General features: G+C 34.8%; 1 protein-coding gene across 1 annotated transcript in view; it reads left to right on the top strand.

Moving 5' to 3' along the window:
• Positions 1-22,582, top strand: part of LOC126885261 (importin-13) — a 76,516-nt gene that overhangs the window by 22,500 nt on the left and 31,434 nt on the right. Inside the window, exons 9-14 of the mRNA XM_050651747.1 lie at positions 7,349-7,533; positions 8,689-8,870; positions 9,267-9,431; positions 17,485-17,667; positions 17,720-17,857; positions 19,307-19,538. Of these exons, the coding sequence (XP_050507704.1) occupies positions 7,349-7,533; positions 8,689-8,870; positions 9,267-9,431; positions 17,485-17,667; positions 17,720-17,857; positions 19,307-19,538 (1,085 nt within the window). The remainder of the gene's footprint in view (positions 1-7,348; positions 7,534-8,688; positions 8,871-9,266; positions 9,432-17,484; positions 17,668-17,719; positions 17,858-19,306; positions 19,539-22,582) is intronic.

Raw genomic sequence — 22,582 nt, 5'->3', positions numbered from 1 at the left:
TGTAATCCTTTGTCACCTAGTAACTGTAGTATTTCACATGGTATTGAATCAATGCCTGGGGATGTATTTCTCTTTAGTGATTTAATTGCATCTTTGACTTCAGCGAGTAAGACATTAGGTAGTCAGACGGCCACTGATTTTATGCTGATACCTCGTTATTTTTATATAGCTCGCCGCAGTAGTTTCGCCATGTTTCCAATATTTCATCAGTATCGGTCTTTAAATTACCTTCCTTATCTATTACAGACCACGTTTGAGGTTTAAATTCTTTGGTAAGGAGTTTGATCTTCTGGAATAAGTCCCTCGGTTCATTTCGACAGCCATGTTCCTCTATCTCTCTGCATATTTGAGAGATGTAATCAGCTTTATCTTTGCGGCACTGTTTTCTGATTTCTCTCGATAACGCTCTGTATTCATCGTTTGTTCCGTATCTAGTTTTATGTTCTTTTCTGCGTTGAATCACAGTCCACGTATTATCGGATATCCATGGCTTACGGCCAGTGGAACCCGCTTCCTCACAGTCTTTTGCAGCCTCGATTACCTTATCTTTGAGATAGATCCAAGTGCTCTCAGGGTCACTATCTACTTGGTCTAAAGAAAGAGCATCTTCTAGGTTTTGTTGGAAGTCATTGATTTTTGATGGATTTAGAGACATGACTTTTCTCTGGGGTCTTCTTTTGTGGACTTTAAAACGAAGTCGAACGTTCAATACCAGGAGTTGATGATCGCTTCCACAGTCTGCGCCAGGATATGTTTTACAGTTGATGGACTACGACTTCCATCTTGATCTTATTAGGATGTAGTCTATTTGATTCCTTGTTCGTCCATCTGGGCTGCGCCATGTGTATAATCTCCGTGGATGATGTTGATATGACGTGTTTGTAATTGTAAGATGTTGTTCTACACAGAACTCCACTAGATGGTCGCCATTCTCATTTCTCTGTCCCAGTCCATTTTTGCCCAGCACTCCTTCAATATTTTCATTAGATGACCCCACTTTGGCGTTAAAATCTCCTAAAATTATAACGAGTTCACGATTAGGAATAGCGCGAACAGTTTCTTCTAGACGACCATAGAACCTGTTGATGTCTTCTTCTTGTGCAGCTCTTGTAGGAGCGTATACCTGGACAAGGTGTAGGGTATTGGTGGATATTCAATTATGCAGTCGTTAAGTTTAGAGGGTACAGTTATTGCGACTCCATTTGTACTTTTGTTATCTGGGCCTGAAAAATAGACCACGTTGCCAGCAGTTGTTTTAAAATGCCCTTTTCAGGGCAAAATATGTGAGACAAACTAATATTAAAATAATTAGTGATCCTCGAGACATTCCAAAACAGCAAGATGTATCTAGGAATTCCGGTGTCGCAAAATATTATTGATTTGGGAGATGAATTGAAACGGGATTTTTACGAAAGATGTAGGTGTTTCTTGATTACAGCTTGTATAATAATAGTCTCCCGTTTTATACCGCTAACGCGACTTTGGGATTATAGCAGGGTAGTCTGCTAATCTCTAGGGCCTACGGTATAAAAGGAAGGTAACATGGCCAGTGCTACGCTTCAACCGCCTATTATTACCCCTGGTTTTATCCAAGGTACTCATTTTATTCAGTCTATAGTCGACCTGGGGCCTTTAGACATTTTTAAAAATGTCTAGATGTCCTCACCGGCGCTGGGACTCAGACTCAATCCCCGGTCTACCTGCGTGGAAGTCAGACATCCTACAGTCTGAGCTACTACGGCCTGATTACAGCTTGTATGGAAGTAAAAAAGAAATGACTTTGCAGATTCAATCCTCTTAATCCTCAAGATCTAAAAACGATGCACAAGAGCGATTGCTAATGGAGGAAACTTCAACAGTATCAGGATATGCCAATACAATTCGAAGATCTGGATGAATTCTATAAGATGGCCGGAAAGTCCTTTACACTAATAATAATAATACTGTTTCAACATTGCGCCAATGTTTATTTGCGTTCCGGCGCATCCGCATCGTCAAGGGCACATGTTTGGTCACGCAGACAGACAACAATAGTTGTGACTACATATGATGGCGGCCACAAGTGAGTAAGTTTATTTCTGGGCAAAGGACAACCCTGATTTCTTTGAGGAAGTGAAAAAACCCGCCTCATGTTATGAGATGGGCTGGAATTACTTCAACTTATCTGCTTGGGCCATATTTTTTTGAAGGCTCCATAACTTAATACACTTATTTGCAGATAATCAATGAGTGGTTACTACCGCAATTGACAGCTCATGGTTGTTTACTGCCCTGAACTGATACTGTTTATCAGTGACAGCTGATACTGTTTATTTTCAACAAGATGGCCCCTCATCCCATTTTTCTCTCATTGTTCGCAAACCCCTGAATGAACTCTTCCCGGACCGATGGATTGGGTGAGGCCCTCCAATTCCTTGGCCTCTAAGAAGTACCGATTTGACAACGCTGCACAATGCAATGGGGGATTTCATTAAAGAGGAGGTTAGAAGACGTAGATATGTTTACGTCAGTAACTCCTGACACGCTGAGGTATGCACACCGATGTGTTAGATAAATAAATAATTAATAAATAAGTTACAAACAAAATTGTGTTATTATTTTTTCCCTCTGTAGTATAACAAAACAATTCATTAGTGTAAAGGTACTTACCGGCCACCCTATAGTTGAAAGTGGGTCAAATAAAACATTTTGACGGTAGTTCTTATTTTCTGATTTGAGTCTGTGTTGGTTTTACTTCATTCAAATGCAAGTTGTGAAAGACAATTTTCAAAAGTAATTTTGAGTTTTTTCTTTTTAAATAATTCATTTGTTTCTGTGTCTTCGACTGTTTCTTGTATAAGAAATTAAATATATTATTTTTTGTTGAATAGAATAATAGAATATAAGTACGATAATCCGTACCATAAAATACGATAAGTTGAACAACGGCATACGATTTTCTGACTTCGATGTAGATTTAAAATTTCCGGAAAAATTGGGTGCAGGAAAAACCTGTTTTTTTTTCAGGAAAAAAAGGAAAAATTGAAATTTGTTACAATATACATACCTACTAAACAAATTCTGCATAACGTATCAACATGATAAATTTAGTAGAATCGGATATATCTATATTATCAGAAGTGCCTTTTGTCTCTAAGTATATAAAAGACACAATATAGTCGGTTCGCTAAACTCAGACACAACTGGCTAGTGATTTTAGTAAGTAATTTTGCCAATTTCGTAAAATTGGCAAAAAAAAATAACTAAATAGATAATAATTACTAAATAGTTAGTAATTTTGGCAAAATTGGCCAAAAACCAAAAATTTTACTTACTAAAATCACTAGCCAGTTGTGTCTGAGTTTAGCGAACCGATTACATATATTAAATATTCACCAACAAGTTGACCAGACTAGTTCTCTTATCGAAAGCTTGCTAAAATATGTTGTAGAACGCTACGAATTTTGTTCTAAGCCGATTCACTTTGCAGCCAATCTCCTTGGTGCTCTCTTTAAAGAAGAACAATTGAATGAAGACCAACTCATGGAAGCTATAGGCTTATATTTCTGAAATATCTTTTTCACTAAACCCAATGTAGGGAAGGTGGTGGCAAATGTGGCCCAATTTAGAACAAAAACTGGATTCTTTTAATCGAAATTCTTTATGGGATAGTGCGAATAGTACTCATCCTTATATGGTGGCAAGGTTTGTGTACATCGCAGCCACTTATGCCAATTGCCTCCCGAATTTTAAATGGATCTCCATCTTCCGCCTCTTCAGAAAGAAACTGGTCTTTACACTGCCTCATACATACAAGCAAAATAAATATAATTATCACAAAATAAAATTCAGAAGTTGTTGCTATTCATTTAAATTTGGTTATAAACGAAAAACAGATATTCATTTATGATACGAGACCAGATCCACTTTTAGAAGAGACTGACAAAAATCATGTTGTTTTATCCACCCAGGATGATCAGGCGGAGATCGAGTCAGAATCAGATGCTTGGTCTGAAGATTCAGACTCAAATGAAAATATACCACTGAGCGCTTTGGTTAAATAATGTGCTTTCTACGTTTGAAGTTTCGGTGTTCATACTTTGAATTATTAGATAATAATTATAATTTTTGACTCCATATACATGTTTGTACTTATATCTTAGATATTTATCATTATTACAAAATATATTTAAATGAGTTTAAAATTTCTACTTTTCACCCTTTTAAGTCTCTATGAAATAGCTATTTGTATAACAAGGGAGGAAAGTGATACTTTTCCTCCCGAGAATGAAGTTTACTGGCCGACGCGTAGCGGAGGGCAGTAATCATTCAAGGGAGGAAAAGGCACTTTACTCCCATGTTATACATATGGTTTTTCCACCTTCCTCAAATAACAAGTCATTTTTTCATTTTTACTTTATTTATGTAACTAACCAACAAAATGTATTAGAACTAAAACTAACAAGTAGATACACTTCGCGTCATATAAAACTGGTACACTTTTTTTCCCAATGTAAACCTGTGTTCAGACTGACAATTATTGTTCGTGAATCACTTCGTTGTTGCCATCACGGATAACGAAATTGCACTAAATCTAAATACAAAAAAATAACGTAATATTTCGAATTGTAATACATACATATATTTAAATTCCATACTTGTTCACTGTAAAAGTTATTCATTTTGTATTAATTTCAAATTAAATTTTTAATTTTTCCAGTGTGTTTTATTAATTCTACACAACTTAATGCAGTTTTGTCCTACAATTTACGAGAAACCAATCACACCTCTCGATTTGACATTAAACATAATAATTTAAAGTCATGTCAAGATTTATATCTATCATTATTTTTGAATTGAAATATTTTCATAAATTATAATAAAACACGAATCAATGTATGGATACTTAATTGAGATGACGGAAAATTATCATTGTTTTAGTTTTTAGAACATTAAAAAATGCGGTCTGTCGCTCAGCCCCGTTTTTACCTAGTTTGATATAATATTTTCGTTGAACTGGCAACGTTGCCCTAGAAATTAGAATGACACTTGTGACAAGATCAACTTACACAACTTGAAAAACACGATTTTCGGTTATAAGCACGGTTCTTAGACATTACTACGGTTGCCTAAATCGACTAACCAATGAACATTAAGGGTGAGATTACGTCACGAGAGTTTACCGTCATTTGAATCGTAATATGATTTTTTTCGAATCCTGAGAAAACCAAGTATTTTAGAAAAATTTAAACGCAGGATGCAAGATTACATTATTACCGAGGGCGGAAAGCCCCTTAGAATAAACAAGCAGATTCTATTGAATGAAATATTTGAAATTAAATATCACACTTCTCTTTTATTTTCAGCCCTTTAACTAATTAAAATAAACATTATAGAGGTTTTCAGGGACTTTCAGCCCTCGGAAATAATGTAGTCTTTCATTCTGAGTTTAAATTTTTCAAAAATATTTATTAGTTTTCTCAGGATTCGAAAAAATTGAATACAATTAAAACACATTGAGAATTTTGACATGCGTCAAAGTTTTGCATTAACTCAATGTAAAATTCTGAACTGTTGAATTCCAGCTTCCCTAATAATTATTTTACATCAAAAGACATTAGAAACTATTTGAAGAGGATTTAAATCTGTATTGGAAATAACTGTTAAAATTGGTCTACGTAATTAAACATATTCCAAAATTTTGTAAAAATGTAATACATTTTAGTTTTCAGCCCAAACTTAGGCCACACACAATGCAATAATGTTCACATTTTTGAACTGTAATATTTTTATTTTATCATCTATTGTTTAAAAACAATACAGTTGATAAGATACCCTCAGTTGCGGAGAAAGGATTAATAATAAAGATTTTTTTATTCAGTCAATGGTGTGAGCACTGTCAGTTAAATAGTAACGTGTGGCCTTACTTTTACACGCATACCTATTGTGGCAAATGGATCATATTTTTCAAAATTTTGGAATCCATTTAAATCGTAGAACAATTTTAACTTTTGATTTTAATACAGATTTTAATTCTCTACAAGTATTCTCTCATGACTTTTGATGTAGAATAACTAGGGAAGCAGGAATTCAACAATTCAGAATTTTGCATTGAGTTTCCTATGGCCCTTTTTACGATTCACCACCCGGTATAAGATAAAATGTGAACTATTTGTCTTATTATTTCATAATAACACAAATAATACACATATATACACAATAACACACATTCAATGATCGAAAATAATTTAAAAATATTGGAATGTAAACTCTTGTGACGTAAAGTCAAAAATATAAGTCTCCCCACCACCGTCGGACAAGACAACCGTAATAAAGTCTAATAACCGTGGGTTATAAGAGTTGTACCAGTTTTTTTTTGACGCGAAGTGTACAATATAACTGTTAACTGTCAAATATAAGTCAAATTATTAATTTAAACATTGTTAAATCAGAATAACAATTTACTGTTTTTTTACCATTCTGCAAAATACAGAGTGTTTTTAGATAAACGTTAAAACGTATAGATACTTACGTAATAGAAAATAGGTATTGTACAGGGCGTCAATAAGTTATATTTCAGGAATAAAATACCATGACGTCACTTTACTTTTTCTCCCTAGGGAGGAAAAGTAAAAGTGACGTCATGGTATTTCATTCATGAAATATAACTTATTGACGCCCTGTACAATTTCTATTTTCTATTACGTAAGTATCTATACATTTTAACGTTTATTTATAAAACACCCTGTATTTTGCAGAATGATAAAAAACATTAAATTGTTATTTTGATTTAACAATGTTTACATTAATAATTTGACTTATATTTGACAGTTAACAGTTATATTGTACCTACTTGTTAGTTTTAGTTTTAATAAATTTTGTTGGTTAGTTACATAAATAAATTAAGTAAAAATGAAAAAATGGCTTGTTATTTGAGGAAGGTGGAAAAACCATATGTATAACATGGGAGTAAAGTGCCTTTTCCTCCCTCGAATGTTTACTGCCCTCCGCTACGCGTCGGGCAGTAAACTTCATTCTCGGGAGGAACAGTAGCACTTTCCTCCCTTGTTATACAAATAGCTATAAATTTTCCCATTTTTTCCAATGGTCGGGAAAAAAACTAGTTTTTCCCCAATTTTTCCCGTTTTTTTCCGATATGTTAAATCTCTACTTCGATGACATGACAACGCTGCTCTTACAGCAACAAACCTACGAAATGACCTCATTTATTGGTCCCGCCTTCTAATATTGCTCTATCGTTTTAAATATATTTCCCTCGCATCCTACCATTGTAAGCGCATCCCACTTTAAATTCTGTCCGATACAGTATATTAGTATATTAACTTAAAAGTACAATAATCCTTTTTAGGACAAACAATTCAAGTGTACCTGTTCAATGGAACGAAGTAGAAACCGTCCTTCATGCTTTTGGAGCTGTCGCTGAGAGTATTGAATATGAGAACCTTTACTTACCCAAATTGATGACCACGATAAAGAACATACCATTTAACGAACTACACATAAAGGTTATGGCGACTGCTTTAGAAACTGTAGGTAAGAAAAACTTTCAATACCTAACTTATAGACGAAGCGATAAAGCACTAAAATTGGCCTTACCTCCGAAAAAAAAGGACAAGACGGATCTTAATAATTCTTTTTGCATTCGATTCGTGAATGCGCTAGGAAACTTTGTGAACCGGAGCCATGATATAATATTGAAAAACTGCGTACAAAAAATGCATTCTTAAAGTGCATCTCAATCAGACAATAAAACAATCAGAACTCGTCAATTATCGGCGAAAATTAGTTCAATTTTGTTACTCGGGTGTTTTTGGGGTCGCTGAAAACGAATATGACGTCAAAAGTGAACTCCGGAGTACCTTTTGCCAAGGGTACCTACTGTTTACCTCGTCATTAAAATTCATTAAAAAATTAGTCAAAAATCATTACTCGGGGGTTTTTGGGGCCGCTAACGACGAATATGACATCGGAAGTGATTTTCGGAGTACTTGTTGCCCAGAGTACCTACTATTTAGCTCTCTTGTGGAGTTTTCAGCAAAAAAATTAGTCAAAAATAATTACTCTGGGGATTTTTGGGGTCGCTAACGACGAATATGACATCGGAAGCGATCTCCGGAATACCTGGTGCCCAGGGTACCTACTTCTTATGGAGTTTTCAGCAAATTCATTAAAAAATTAGCCAAAAATCATTACGCGGGGGTTTTTGGGTCGCTGATGACGAATATGACATCAGAAGTGATCTACGGAGTACCTGGTACCCAGGGTACCTACTGTTTACCTCGTTTTCTGGAGTTTTCCGCAAATGCATTAAACAATTAGTCAAACATCATTAGTTACGAGATAAACAGTAGGTACCCTGGGCACCAGGTACACCGAAGATCACTTCCGATATCATATTCGTCGTCAGAGACCCCAAAAACCCCAAGTAATGATTATTGCCTAATTTTTTAATGAATTTGCCGAAAACTCCATAAGAAGTAGGTACCCTGGGCACCAGGTATTCCGGAGATCGCTTCCGATGTCATATTCGTCGTTAGCGACCCCAAAAACACCCGAGTAATTTTTTTGACTAATTTTTTAATACATTTTTTGCCGAAAACTCCACAAGACGAGGTAAACAGTAGGTACCCTTGCACCAGGTACTCCGGAAATTACTTCCGATGTTATATATGACATTCTTTATTTTAGGTGCCTTTTCAGAATGGTTTATGGATCATCCGGACTTACTGGAAAATATTTTTCCGTTAGTACTCACGGGATTAGGCAATCCTGAAGTATCAACCAGTGCCACGATGGCATTAAAAGACATAACCCAAAATTGCCAAAAATACCTAGCGCCCTTTGGTGAACATATCCTAATTGCTTCACAGGTATATAATTTTATAAATATACTTTTTGTTTCTGTATATTTTGTAGATAACTATTGTTTTTCGAGCTTATAGTTCTTAATCTGGAATTATGTGTGATAATAGTCAGAGTTTGCTTTTGAAGAAAATTTGAGCATGCGGCGGTAACACCACATAACCAACGCTTCTAATCTATGTAGGTTTTTAACTTTTATTGTCCACGTTTCACATCCACAAAACAGAACGGGCCAGGCGTAGTACTTTAGCACTCCTAGACGGGTGTTCAACGATATTTGAAATATTATTTCTAAAAAAATATAGATGCGACTGCCTTTAGATAGAGTATTTATGGTTACCACATTAACATACTTTATACATAATTTTATAATGCATATTTTGACGTTATTTATTTTGTTTTAGACAGTATTACAAAGTGGCAATCTAAAACCTGCAGAGTGTCGAAGACTGATGTATAGTATAGGACGAGTATTAAGTACGTTACCAGTTGATAGGATAATGACTTACCTTAATATGATATTAGCGCCATCTTTTGAAGATCTTCAAAAGTACAGCGAAGCTGACCCCGTGAGTTGTAATGTTTATTTTAATTTATTTAGTCTTCTAACACTAAAGCTACTAATCTTAAACACGACGAATTTATTTAACGATACAAATATATTTATCAGACTAGACTAAATTTACATTTAAGATGCAGTAGAAATAAACAAACCAAGACACGTTAAACGCTACTAGGAGCACTCCCGAATCATAATTTACAATGTATAAACTTTGGAAATCATTATTTGGGATTTACAATGCATGTACATACATTGTAAATTATGATTCGGGAGTGCTCCTAGTAGCATTTAACGTGTCTTGGTTTGTTTATTTCTACTGCATCTTGATTGTAAATTTAGTATAAACTCCTATAATCTAATTGTCCTTATGAATAGTCCTCCTCATTCTTCGGAATATTTCTAGAATTCATTGGAATTCTCATGACATCGGAACAACCCTAAACCTTTTGCGAATCGCCTAGTATTTTCTCTTCTTCTTAAAGTGCCTATCCGTTCCGGATATAGATCCGGAAGTATATAGAGACTAAACAGATATAGAGATCATGGCTATATTGACTTTGTTTACCGCAGCGCGGTACAGTTCAATGGTAGTGGTGTTATACCACTTTCGTAAATTTTGAAGCCAGGAAATGCGTCTTCTAGCCGGTTCCCTTTTACCATTTGCCTTCCTTTGTAGAATCAGTTGGAGAAGGCCGTAACGTTCTTGATTTCTCATTACATGTCCTAGATATTCTAATTTTTTAGTTTTGATGGTCATGAGAATTTCACACTCTTTCCCCATTCTACGCAGGACTTCCACTTTAGTAATTCGGTCAACCTGTAACTTTCATTCCGTAGAGGAGAACTGTGAATATGTAGCATTTCAACGGACGGTATTTTGTTTTTAATGATATGTCTTGACTATTGAAAACGGGTCTCATTCTAACGAATGCTGCTTTTGCTTTTATTATTCTCTGTTTAATTTCTGTTGAGTGGTACCATTGGCTATTTAAATTGGTGCCCAGATGTGTATATTGCTCGACTCTTTCGATGTTCGGTTGGTTGATTGTAAGTTGAGCGTTTAGTATTGTTTTTTTAATAATTGTCATAAATTTGGTCTTCTTTATGTTAAAAAGTAGTGCGTATCTGCTGCTAACTTTCTTCACTAGTATATTCACCTAGTATATTCAGGGCCATAGCAAGGTCTGGCGTAACAGAGTATTCCGCATTCAACAAACATTTACTAAAACGCTGAAATAGAAACGATATAAAATACATAAAAAATTCTAGTTATTTTGTGTTCTTCAACTTTCAGTTCTATGTAGGTTTGAAGTTTTTGATAAGACATACGGTTTTTAATTTTAGTTACTGCTACTTGAAATGCAGCTTCGCTGATAATTCCATACCATTCCTAAACATGTTTAAGCTCCGATATGTAAAGAAATTCTTTTCCATTTTTCGTTCTTTACTATCTGTGTGTGCAGTGTATACTCATTTCTTTAAAATCATGTATCTTCTTAATGTTGTTGTTGTATTGTTGTAATAACAAAATGAATGCATGAATAATGTAAATGCCCTAAACGAAAATATCGTAGAAGCTATTCAATAAGCCCAAGTAAAATGACGAAAGGCTCTAAAAGACGCCTATATGTGAAATGTGAAATACACAAACTAAAGAACAAAGATGGAGTCCCCACATCAAATAGATAAGAACTACTACACATAGTTAAAGACTTTTATCAAGAACTATACACAAGTCAAAGAGAAGACCAAACGAACTTGGAAGCCGCCGCATCACGCAGGGTTCAGAGCTTATGTCAGAGATCACCCTAAGCGAAATCCAGAACGCGATGAAGAAGATGGAAAACAACAAAGCACCAGGAGAAGATGGAGTCGTAATAGAAACTATAAAGATGAGCGGACCTGCCCTTCTCCACCAAATAAAAATTTTGTTTAACCTTTGTCTAACATATTGTTGCATACTGGAAACATGGAATAATGCACTAACAATTTTACTACACAAGAAAGGAGACAAGGCGCACTTAGAAAACTATAGACCAATCAGCTTATTGAACCACATCTATAAAATGTTTACCCGAATAATTACGACAAAACTAGAAAAAAAAAGTTGGATTTCTACCAGTCCCGAGGACAAGCTGGCTTCCGCTCAAAATCTTCGGGAACAAACGATCACCTACAAACAGTAAAAACCTTAATAGAAAAATCGATAGAATATAACAGATCACTGGTACTTATCTTCGTAGACTTTCACAAAGCCTTCGACACCGTGGAATTAGACAGCATTATAACTGCTCTGAACAATGGGTGCGTTCGGACGACCACGGCGGCCCGACAGCTGAGTACGCTATAGCGTTCAAACGACACCGCTGGAAGTCAGCCGCTGAGAGATTTACTAAGCTTTCCCTATCATCGCAGGATACAACCACTCAGCCGATTTGTGCTAACTGTCAGCCGCTGTGGTCGTCCGAACGCACCCATTAGTACAGTTTGGTTCTTTACCGGTGCGTCATCATTTAAAGCATACGAAATAAGTCGGAAATTTACTAAACGCAACAGCAAGTGGCAGAAAGTGGGTACTACTCCGATCACGGAGTTATAGTATAAAATTTGACGTTATCAAATAAATAGAATGTCAACTGTAAGTTTTGCTTTAAAATGTTGGTGCATAATTACAGCTACATTTGAAGTAGCTTAATAAATTCTTTTTATATCATTGATTAATAAATAAATAAACAATTAATTTATAAAAAAATTCAGTAACATATTTTCTTTGTTATTTTATTCACTTTGGCGGAAACTTAAACACAAACAACTATTCCTTAACTGTGTCAATGAGGTTAGCTTTGTACGTTGTTGAAATGTTCGGCACAAGAACACTTGGATGAACCCAAAACAAATCTTTATTTGACTACATATCAAAGACAACTGGTTAATTCTTTTACCTGTAAACTAACTGAAATATAATACGGTAATTAGCAATACATGAGCGTCGCGAGTGGGGTTTATAATTACATGGCCAATACATTACATCACCCCACCCTAAAATCCTACTTATAACTAAATTTAGGAACACAACAAGACTAAACTCCTAAATACTATATTTCGAATCCAAAACGTTTTGGTTCTTTTCTAGATCTTATTGGACGTCTATGTGGGATGCCTGACTCTTGGATAACATCACTATCATTTTGAGAGTCTAGCTGAGGCTCCCCACCTAGATTTCCTGTTGAGTTTGTAGCGGCTTGGATAACATTTTCCTCGTTATTTTGAATATTATTTTCCTCTGAACTATCGTGCATCGTCTCCGCAAAGGTAATACCTTCTAAATTACTATTAAAAACTATTTTAATTTGATTACAATGTCTTTTCCACGTAAGTTTACTCCCTAACGGATTTACCAAATATGCTTTTCTACCCAAAATTCGTAAAATCTTCGCTTTGCACCACGACACCTTGGTGTTTCTATAATCTTTAACTAAAACGATATCCCCCACTACAAACTCTACCTGTCTCCTCCCCCTATAATATTTCTTATTATTTTCTTGCGCTTGCATCAAGTTACGTCTAATTTGTGTTAAATCAACTGGGTTTGATTGTTGGTTTTGTAAATCATCAGGTTTAATTAAATCTAGACGCGTTCGCAAAGTCCTTCCAAAAAATATCTTAGCGGGAGAAGTACCTGTCGACAGGTGCACTGTGTTCCTATATGTCAATAAAAATTTAGACAATGATAAATTAATATTACTTTGATCAATATCTTTTAACAAAAAATGCTTGACTGTTTTAACGCTATTTTCAGCAGCACCGTTGCAATGTGCTGAAAAAGGAGGTATTGTTATATGTTTAATACCATTAATTAAAGTAAAATGTTTAAATTCTTGCGATGTTAGCTGCGGGCCGTTATCGCTGACAAGTACTTCCGGTAAACCATAACGAGCAAAACACTCCCTAAGTTTAGCAATCGTAGCCATTGAGGTGACTGAAGACATTGGACAAACTTCTACCCATTTAGAAAAAGCATCCAAAATTATAAGAAAATGAGTTTTCGTGTTTCGGCAAAATCTATATGCACGCGTGACCAAACATTTTGAGGAATGCTCCAGCCTTGTAAGGGAACCTTAGGAGGATCTGCCTGCATGTGCTGACATGGAATGCAGTTCTTGCTGAGAACTTCAATTTTTGTATTTAATGATGGCCACCAAATATAAGACCTAGCTAATAATTTCATCTTAACTATACCAAAGTGAGCTGAATGCAATTCATTCAGTAATTTATTTCCTAGTTTACTAGGAACAATTACTCTTTGTCCCCACAATAAGACGCCATCTTCAATAGATATTTCATTTCGTTTAAGGAACTAGGGTTTAATTTCTAATTCAACATTTGTGGGCCATTTGGCCATAACATATTCAGTTACACGAGACAAAATCGGATCTAATTTTGTTTCTTTCCTTATATCACTCACATTTATAGGAATTTCTTCGCTTTCTGCTAAATAATTTAAATTAACAGTTTCCTCTATATTAAACTTAGAAGAATCTAGCCTTATCGACTTATTTGAAGGCAATCTACTTAAAAAGTCTGCTACATTTTTTTGTGTCGATACATGCTTTATATTAAAATTGGAACCACTTAAAAATACTGCATATCGCTGCAATCTATTTGCCGCTGTAACCGGTATCCCATTTTTAGGGCCAAAAATGGATACTAACGCCTTGTTATCTGTGATTAAATTGAACTCCTTCCCATATAAAAATTGGTAGAAACGTTCGATTCCCCACACTATAGCAGTTGCTTCTTTATCTAGAGTCGAATAAGCCTTTTCGGTATCGCTGAGCGTTCTACTAGCAAAATAGATTGGTTTCTCGCTACCATCTTTCAAACTATGCGAGAGAACAGCTCCGATCCCATAATATGAACTATCAACCGTTAAATTTAATTCTAAGGTTGGGTCGTAATGAACTAATACTAGATCTGAAGTTAACATTTGTTTAATAGTGTCAAAAGCTAATTGACATTCTTCATCCCAGTGCCAAACTTCATTTTGTTTTAAAAGCTTATATAAACAATGAACAATTTATACTTCCCAAAAACGATTTTAGTTGTGTCACATTCGTAGGTTCTGGGATATCCTCAATAGCCCGAATTTTATCTTGACTTTTATGCAAGCCCCTTTTATCAATTATAAATCCAAGATAAGATAAAACGTACATTTTTCTTTTTTTACTGTAAGACCACATTCTTGTAAAATCGCTAAAACTTTACACAAATTCTTAGTGTGTTCTTCCCTATTCCTTCCTGTAATTAGAATATCATCTAAAAAAATAGATATACTTGGCATATTGAGAAATATTTGTTCCATAATACGTTGGAACTGGGATGGACCTGATACAACTCCGTACGGTAGACGATTAAATGCAAATAATCCCTTATGAGTACTAATAACCGTATATTTCCGAAAATCTGGATGAATCACAACTTGCTGATAAGCTTGACTCATGTCAATTTTAGAAAACTCTTGACCACCCTGTAAATTTGCAAATAAATCATCGATCCGTGGTAACGGATATTTATCCGCTTCGATAAAAGGATTGATAGTTATTTTGAAATCACCACAAATCCTAACACCTCCATCATTTTTTAAAATCGGTACTATGGGTGTTCCCCATTCCGAAAATTCAACTGGAGATATAATGCCCTCCTGGACCATTTTATTTAATTCCATCTCTACCTTGTTTCTTAAAGAAAAAGGAACCACTCTGGGTTTAAAAAATTTAGGTCTGGCATCTGGTTTAATATTAAATTTTAACTGAAATTTATTAAATGTGCCCAATTTGTCAGAAACTACAGTGGGAAAATCTTTTATTAACCACCCCATTATTTCATTATGTTTATCTGCTTCAATAAAATTTAGTTCCCTGAAACCCATATTATAACACCTAATAAAATTTCTACCTAGCAAGGCTGGAGTTTCTCGATGCATAACATAAAAATCCAAATTATTTGTTTGTTTTGAAAAAGTTACTGGTAAGTTAATTTTGCCCTTAGGATGAACCTTGTCTCCCGAAAAATTAACTAACGATACATGAACTTGAGATAACGGTAGTGTATTAAAATATTTGTTATATATACTAAAAGGTAGGACAGAGACCGCGGCGCTCGAATCTAATTCAAATTTAAACATTTTACCTCTAATACTGATAACCATATAAATTGGCGGATCATTATTTGCTGATATACATAATACAGATGATTCAGTTCCTTCTTCCAATAAATTTAAAAATCTATTTCTACATACCCGTTTTAACTGTCCTCGAACGTTACATAAATTGCAGATATAATCCTTATAGGGACATACTGAAGGCGGATGTCTTTTAGCACACCTGAAACACTTTTGAACACTACCACTGAACTCATCACGATTAAAATCCGAACTATGTCTCTGCATCCCTGAAGTTGAAGGTCTAGTCTCCTTAAATCGCCGTTTTTGTTGATGTGCTCTGCCATGTGATACTTGCAATATTTCCTTACTGCAACTTCCACTCGTTATTTGACACACCTCTCTTTCTTCTACTGGTTCCACTTTCACCACACTTCTGCTATCTACTTCGTTAATGCCAGTTATTGCTGCTTCTTCAATTTGTGCTGTTTCCATAGCTTTATTAAATGTGATATCTGACTTCAGTGCAAATAGCGTATTCTTTACTTTTCCATCATTATATTTTGAAATAAACATATCTGTTAATTTCGTTTCCAAATGATTTCCAAATTCACAAGTACCGGCTAGTTTTTTTAAACGTACACTCCAATTTTGTACACTTTCACTTTTTGTTTTCGAAGCACCATAAAACTTTGCCCTTTCTACCCACACTAAACAAGTTTTGTTATAGTAGCTATCTAGGCTTTTTACAGTGACATTAAATTCCATGGACGTATAAAAATTCGTTTTATACGTCCATGTTAAATTCACATTCTTCAGGTTTTTTAGGCACGGACAAGTCGGATAACAAGATATAAGCTTCTTCTGCAAGGCTATATAACAAAATAGCTCTTTTAATATTAACATCTGTAATTTCTCTAGCGATGAAATATTGTTCTAGTCTTTTTATAAACACATTCCATTCACAAATTCTGGGATTAAATTCCAAATTTAACGATAAATCTAATTTTCCGTTTTTCGACATTTTGTATTCACTTATACACACTTTAAAAACGTTTTTATCTTCGTCGCCATGAAATGTTAGACACAAAAACACTTGGATGAACCCAAAACAAATCTTTATTTGACTACATATCAAATACAACTGGTTAATTCGTTTACCTCTAAACTAACTGAAATATAATACGGTAATTAGCAATACATGAGCGTCGCGAGTGGGGTTTATAATTACATGGCCAATACATTACAGTTGTAAAAATTAATCGCAAAATAAAATAGGTGCACTTACCATAAAATTTCAAACCCCAATATAAAATTAGTTGTGAAAACAACTGTTTGTGTACTATAAAAAACTTCAAAATGCAAAAATTCGATGCATCGAAAGATCGATTCTCGGCGTGACAAAAAAAGACAAAATAAGGAACCAAGACCTACGGAAAAGAGCAGGTATCACTGATATCGTCGAACGTACAGCAAAGCTGAAATGGAATTGGGCAGGTCACGTTGCGAGACTAAAAGACTTAATATTGGCCAGAAAACTAATTGACTGACGCCCAAGAGAAGACAAACACAGCAGAGGACGACCACCAACACGCTGGATGGACGAAATTAAACGAATGTCCAAGAAATGGCAACAAGAGTCACAAAACCGTGGATTGGCGAAAAATGGGAAAGACCTATGTCCAGCAGTGGACGGAAGAGGTTGCATGATGATGATGATCTTCTTAAGACACTGGTATTCCATTGTTTACTTGTGTGTTGTTAGTAGTAACATTGTATAATTTGTTTTCTCTATTTAATTGATCATATTTATGTATTGAATCTATAAAGAGTATTGATTGATTTTATTTTTAAGAGATCTGAGTTTATCTTCTGCTAATACTTAACTATAATATTTTAGACGCCAGCAATAAGTAATTCTTTGGTAATAAGACTGAGGCTGATTGCAGCTCTATTTAGTTCGTTGAGCATCGAAAGTGGGGAGAAGAAAGTAGAACAGCCAATTTTAGTTGTAATGCAAAAGATGATGCCAATCTTTAGGATAATTGGAGAGAAATATTGTAGAAATGCAGAAGTTATTGAGGTAGAAAAATAAACTTCTAAAGTCTATTGTGGTTAATTGAATATTTTTTTAGGATTTGAGTGTAGTTTTCAAATGTGGTGTAAGCACTCTGAAGGATGATTGCAAACCTTTAATAAATGACATTTTGCAATTAATAGTCACAATATATCGAGAATATCCGCAGTCTACTATACTAAATGTAGCAAAAACTGTAAGTATATCAATGTGTATTAAATATAAAGTTAGTTTAATGGTCTTCTTCTTTTTGTATAGACCTGACCCTGTCTGTTTTTTCAATGTGCCTCCAGTAAGTTGTCGAACCATCGTTTTCGTGGTCTTCCCACTGATCGTCTTCCTTTGGGGAACAATCTCTCGCCATCCTTACTACTCTATTTATTGTCATTCGACCTATGTGGTCATTCCATTCTACTCTTCTGTTTCTTACCCAGTTATTAGTTTAATGGTAATACTCATTAATTTAATGCCCATTTGTTTAATGGTAACACGATTAATCCTATAAGTACTAATATAGACTTAACACAAAAATTGTAATATAAACGAATTCATTAATAAATAATAATAGAGTTTATTTGTAGCAAATAATTAATTGTACATAATATAAATAAACCCAGTTTCTCACAGAAGTTGTGTGTCACATAGACTACAACTTGTACTTTGTACTATATTAAATAACACTAATTTATTTTAAAATTTACAAAAAGGAATCAAATATAGTTCATCTGTCTCCAAATTTGGGCTCCTCTTCTTACTAATTCAGTTAAATACTGTTAAATGGCCTAGCCGGGTAAGATGATGAATAATGCCCCCAACTCGATTCGAATTCTCCATAAGTCACTGTTTAGCACATATAGAGAAACTCACGTTCTGAAATTTTTAGCCCCCTTAGTTGGTCACGTGACCCACCTAGAGCCTAATTAGGGTTTTTATATTTTTATTTTTTATCTCAGCCGCATCGAGAGCTAGCGAACAACTTTAAATAAGTTGTAAGTTTCAAAAAGTTCTGTCTGAATTTTTTTTGTTTTTAATTTTTGGCGGGAAATTTAAATTTTAGGACGATTTTAAAATTTTAAATGAATATAAAAAAAAAATAAAGACATTCGTTCTCACGAAAAAAATATATAACGTGTATTTTTTCATAATATTTCACCCTGAATTTTTTCAGATTTTTAAAATGGGTAAAACGTAATTTTAAAAATAAAAAGCATTGTTTCGCTTTTTGATACAATTTTGTACATTGTGTTCCAAAAAAGGTAACACCGTCACTAGGATAGATAAAAAACTGAAAAATAATTGAGGTTTGCTTAATAAAAAATTTTTGTAACGCCATCCATTTTCAATGTACAGGGTGTTGAAGAAAACAAAATTTTACACATTTTTGTGTACACACATTTTGTTTTACATATGTAAAATTTTGTTTTCTTCAACGCTCTGTATCTTGAAAATGGATGGCATTACAAAAAAATTTTATTACGCAATATTTACAAGCAAACTCCAATTGTTGTTCAGTTTTTGCCTATCCTAGTGACAGTGTCCTAGTATAAATAAACAAAAATATTATATAACATTATATATAATAATAATAAAATTATTTAATTTTAATATTATTAGCGTGACGTCTAAATATATAAATTATTTTTAGGTTTTAATACTGTTTGGTAGAGAAGATGAGTTCTGTAGATTGAATCAGCAACTTCTTTACGAACTTGCCAATACAACAATGCAAATGTGCGCCCAATATAATACGACCAATCAACTTTCAGAGAAGTCTGACGTCCTTGAGGGTTTTTTTGGAATGTTGGCTGCTCTGGCTAAGAAAGTACCGCAACTACTTACCACTTGCGGTGTAGATATTGCTGCGCTCTTTCAATGCGGTACGCAGAAAAAATTTTTAATTGCTTTAATTTTTTTCATTGAATATGGTAGCCCGTCAGTCAACAAGTCCCGGTCCAAACAAGTAAAACAAAATTTTTCCAAAAAAATTTGGGTGGAACCAAATTGCTTAGTTTGGACGGTATGTTTTCCCATCAAATAACAGTGATAAATCAACACACATAATTACTTTGAGTCTATTGTTTATAAAAATCACAAAAGTAACGTTACTTCAAACACTGTAACTCGGTAAATAATAATCCGAACCACATAAGTATTTTGACAGTATGTTTTTGAAGGTTAGGCTACCGAAATGTCAAATGGGAAAATCGTTAGAATCAACATCTCATGCTTAGGCCGGAGACTGATTGACCGGCGCGGCGTATGATGTGCGGAAAGTGTTAAGAGCCAACAGTAGCGCGTCATCAATATAACTTCGGGAGATAGTAGCACACCTTTTTTCGGAAGTTCTGCGAAAATTTGGCAACAGTGCGTCGGGATTATTTGACATAACTTGAATATTGTGACATTATACTCATAGTTGCGCTAAATGGAAATAATAGAAAACAATTTTATTATAAGTAAATAAATATTTATTTATAATAGGTGGTAGCGGGTAGATACTTCTCTGCGATCCCGGTAGGGAATAGATCTACTTCAGGAATAGCACACCTGCCCTACGCGAGCTCATGGATTTCCCCAACATCCCTTTACCGGGGAAACCATGTCCAAACCCAAAGCATTCCCATCTCCACCATTTCCTCCTTCCACATCCTAACCAACTCGTCAACACGCACTAGCCAAGCGTGGCGTTTTAATGGCTAAAACCCCAAAGGCAAATTTCCATGAAAGACGAAACTACTGAACGGCCCTCAGTCTCCGGCGGCTCCAACACCAACACCCCCAGCCAAGGTAGCGGGTGGAAAAGGGTTAGAGCAGAGGGTGCTAAGAATCCCCGGAAAAGATCAGGCCAGCACAAAGAACGACAAGAACGACAAATGCATATCACCTCATATAATGTTAGAACTCTTATATCGGACCAGAAGATGATGGAACTGGAGGAAGAACTGAAAACAATAAAATGGGACATCATCGGCCTCAGTGAAATCAGACGAAGAGGAGAAGCGCAAATTACCCTTAAATCGGGGCACTTATTTCATTTTAGAGGAGAAGAAGACACTTCAAATGGTGGAGTAGGATTCATTATACATAGAAAGCACGCCCAAAATATAACTAAAATTAACAGCGTAAGTCCCAGGATTGTGTACCTCATCTTCAAACTAAATGCAAGATATAACCTTAAGATAATCCAGACATATGCTCCAACGACTAGCCACTCGGATGAAGAAACTGAAATATTTTATGACGACCTACAAACAGCATTACATACTACACCAGCATACTACACAATAGTTATGGGCGACTTTAATGCGAAAATGGGCTTTAAACAAGATGATGCAGAAGTAGCCATGGGCAAGTATGGGTACGGCGAAAGAAATGAACGAGGGCAAAGACTGCTTAACTTCTTACACCAGGAAAATTTATCCGTGATGAACTCTTTTTTCGATAAAAAGCCTCAGCGTAAATGGACATGGATAAGCCCAGATGGCAGTGTCAAAAATGAGATAGATTTTATCATAACGAACAGAAAAGAAATAATTAAAGATATTGAAGTACTTAACAAATTTTCGATAGGAAGCGACCACAGATTAATCCGAGCAAGGATACAATTAAATGTCAACTTGGAAAGAGCAAAGATGATCTTCAAAACACGAAAGAAGCAATGGATTCCCCCAGAAAACAACGACCTCTATGAAGATATACTAACCAGACGTATACAAGACTTAGAAAACGAAATAGAAGGCATCGAACTAGCAAATAATCTCATAACGGAGGCACTTAAAGAAACCGAAAGCGAGTGCTGCCCGACGGTCGTGACCCATAAAGAAAAATTAAGCCAAAATACCAAAGAGTTAATAAGTAAAAGAAGACAACTGACGGAAAAATACGACTCCAACTACACAACACTGAAGAAATTAAATAAAGATATCCACCGGTCAATCCGAAAAGACATAAGAGAAAACAATACAAGAGAAATAACTCAAATAATTCAAGAAAACAAAAGTTTAAAAGTTTTGCGGCGAAATACGAATAACATTGGCAACAAAAATATGTACAGAATAAGAAATAAAGACAACAGCATTGCTACGGATAGAGCCGAAATCCTTAAGGTTGTCGAATCGTTTTATCGCGAAATGTATGAGAGCACCAACGCAAAGCAAGATCAGCTCCTGTCCAAAATCACAAACCAGGGATCAGAATTAATGCCAGAAGTAACACCATATGAATTTAAAAGACACTTTCAGAAATGAAAAATAATAAATCCCCTGGCGATGACGGAGTAGTGATCGAGGCAATCAAACAAGGTGGAAATAAAATTATCCAGGTTTTGGCCAAACTTTTCACCGAATGCATTTACCAAGGAAAAACGCCTTCTCAATGGAACAATGCAGTCATTGTTTTATTGCACAAGAAAGGTGACATAACAGATCTAAAAAACTACCGTCCTATCAGTCTGCTATCACACATATACCGGGTGGTGAATCGGAAAACGGGCCATAGGAAACTCAATGTAAAATTCTAAACTGTTGAATTCCTGCTTCCCTAAGTATTTTACATCAAAAGTCATGGGAAACTATTTGTAGGGAACTGAAATCTGTATCGAAAACACGTGTTAAAATTGTTCTAGGAACTAAATGTACTCCAAAATTTTGCAAAAATATAATACATTTTTCAGGCCACCCCTAAAAGTCAGGCCACACGTAGTGCATGAATGTTTATGATGTGTTGCGTTTGATGATATTGATGTACGATGTGTGACAATTTGAATTGTCAATATTTTTATTTTATGATTAAATATTTATAAACAATAAATTTTATTAAAAATACTACTACTACACTAGTAAACAATAAATATTACTTTGTAAACAGTAAATTGTATTGTTTAGATAATTACATTTTTTAGATAATAAATTCTATTGTTTAT

This window comes from Diabrotica virgifera, chromosome 5, assembly GCF_917563875.1.
Source record: "Diabrotica virgifera virgifera chromosome 5, PGI_DIABVI_V3a".
NCBI lineage: Eukaryota > Metazoa > Arthropoda > Insecta > Coleoptera > Chrysomelidae > Diabrotica > Diabrotica virgifera.
The sequence above is the reverse complement of the archived record's forward strand: the minus strand, read 5'-3'. Positions and strand labels throughout refer to the sequence as shown.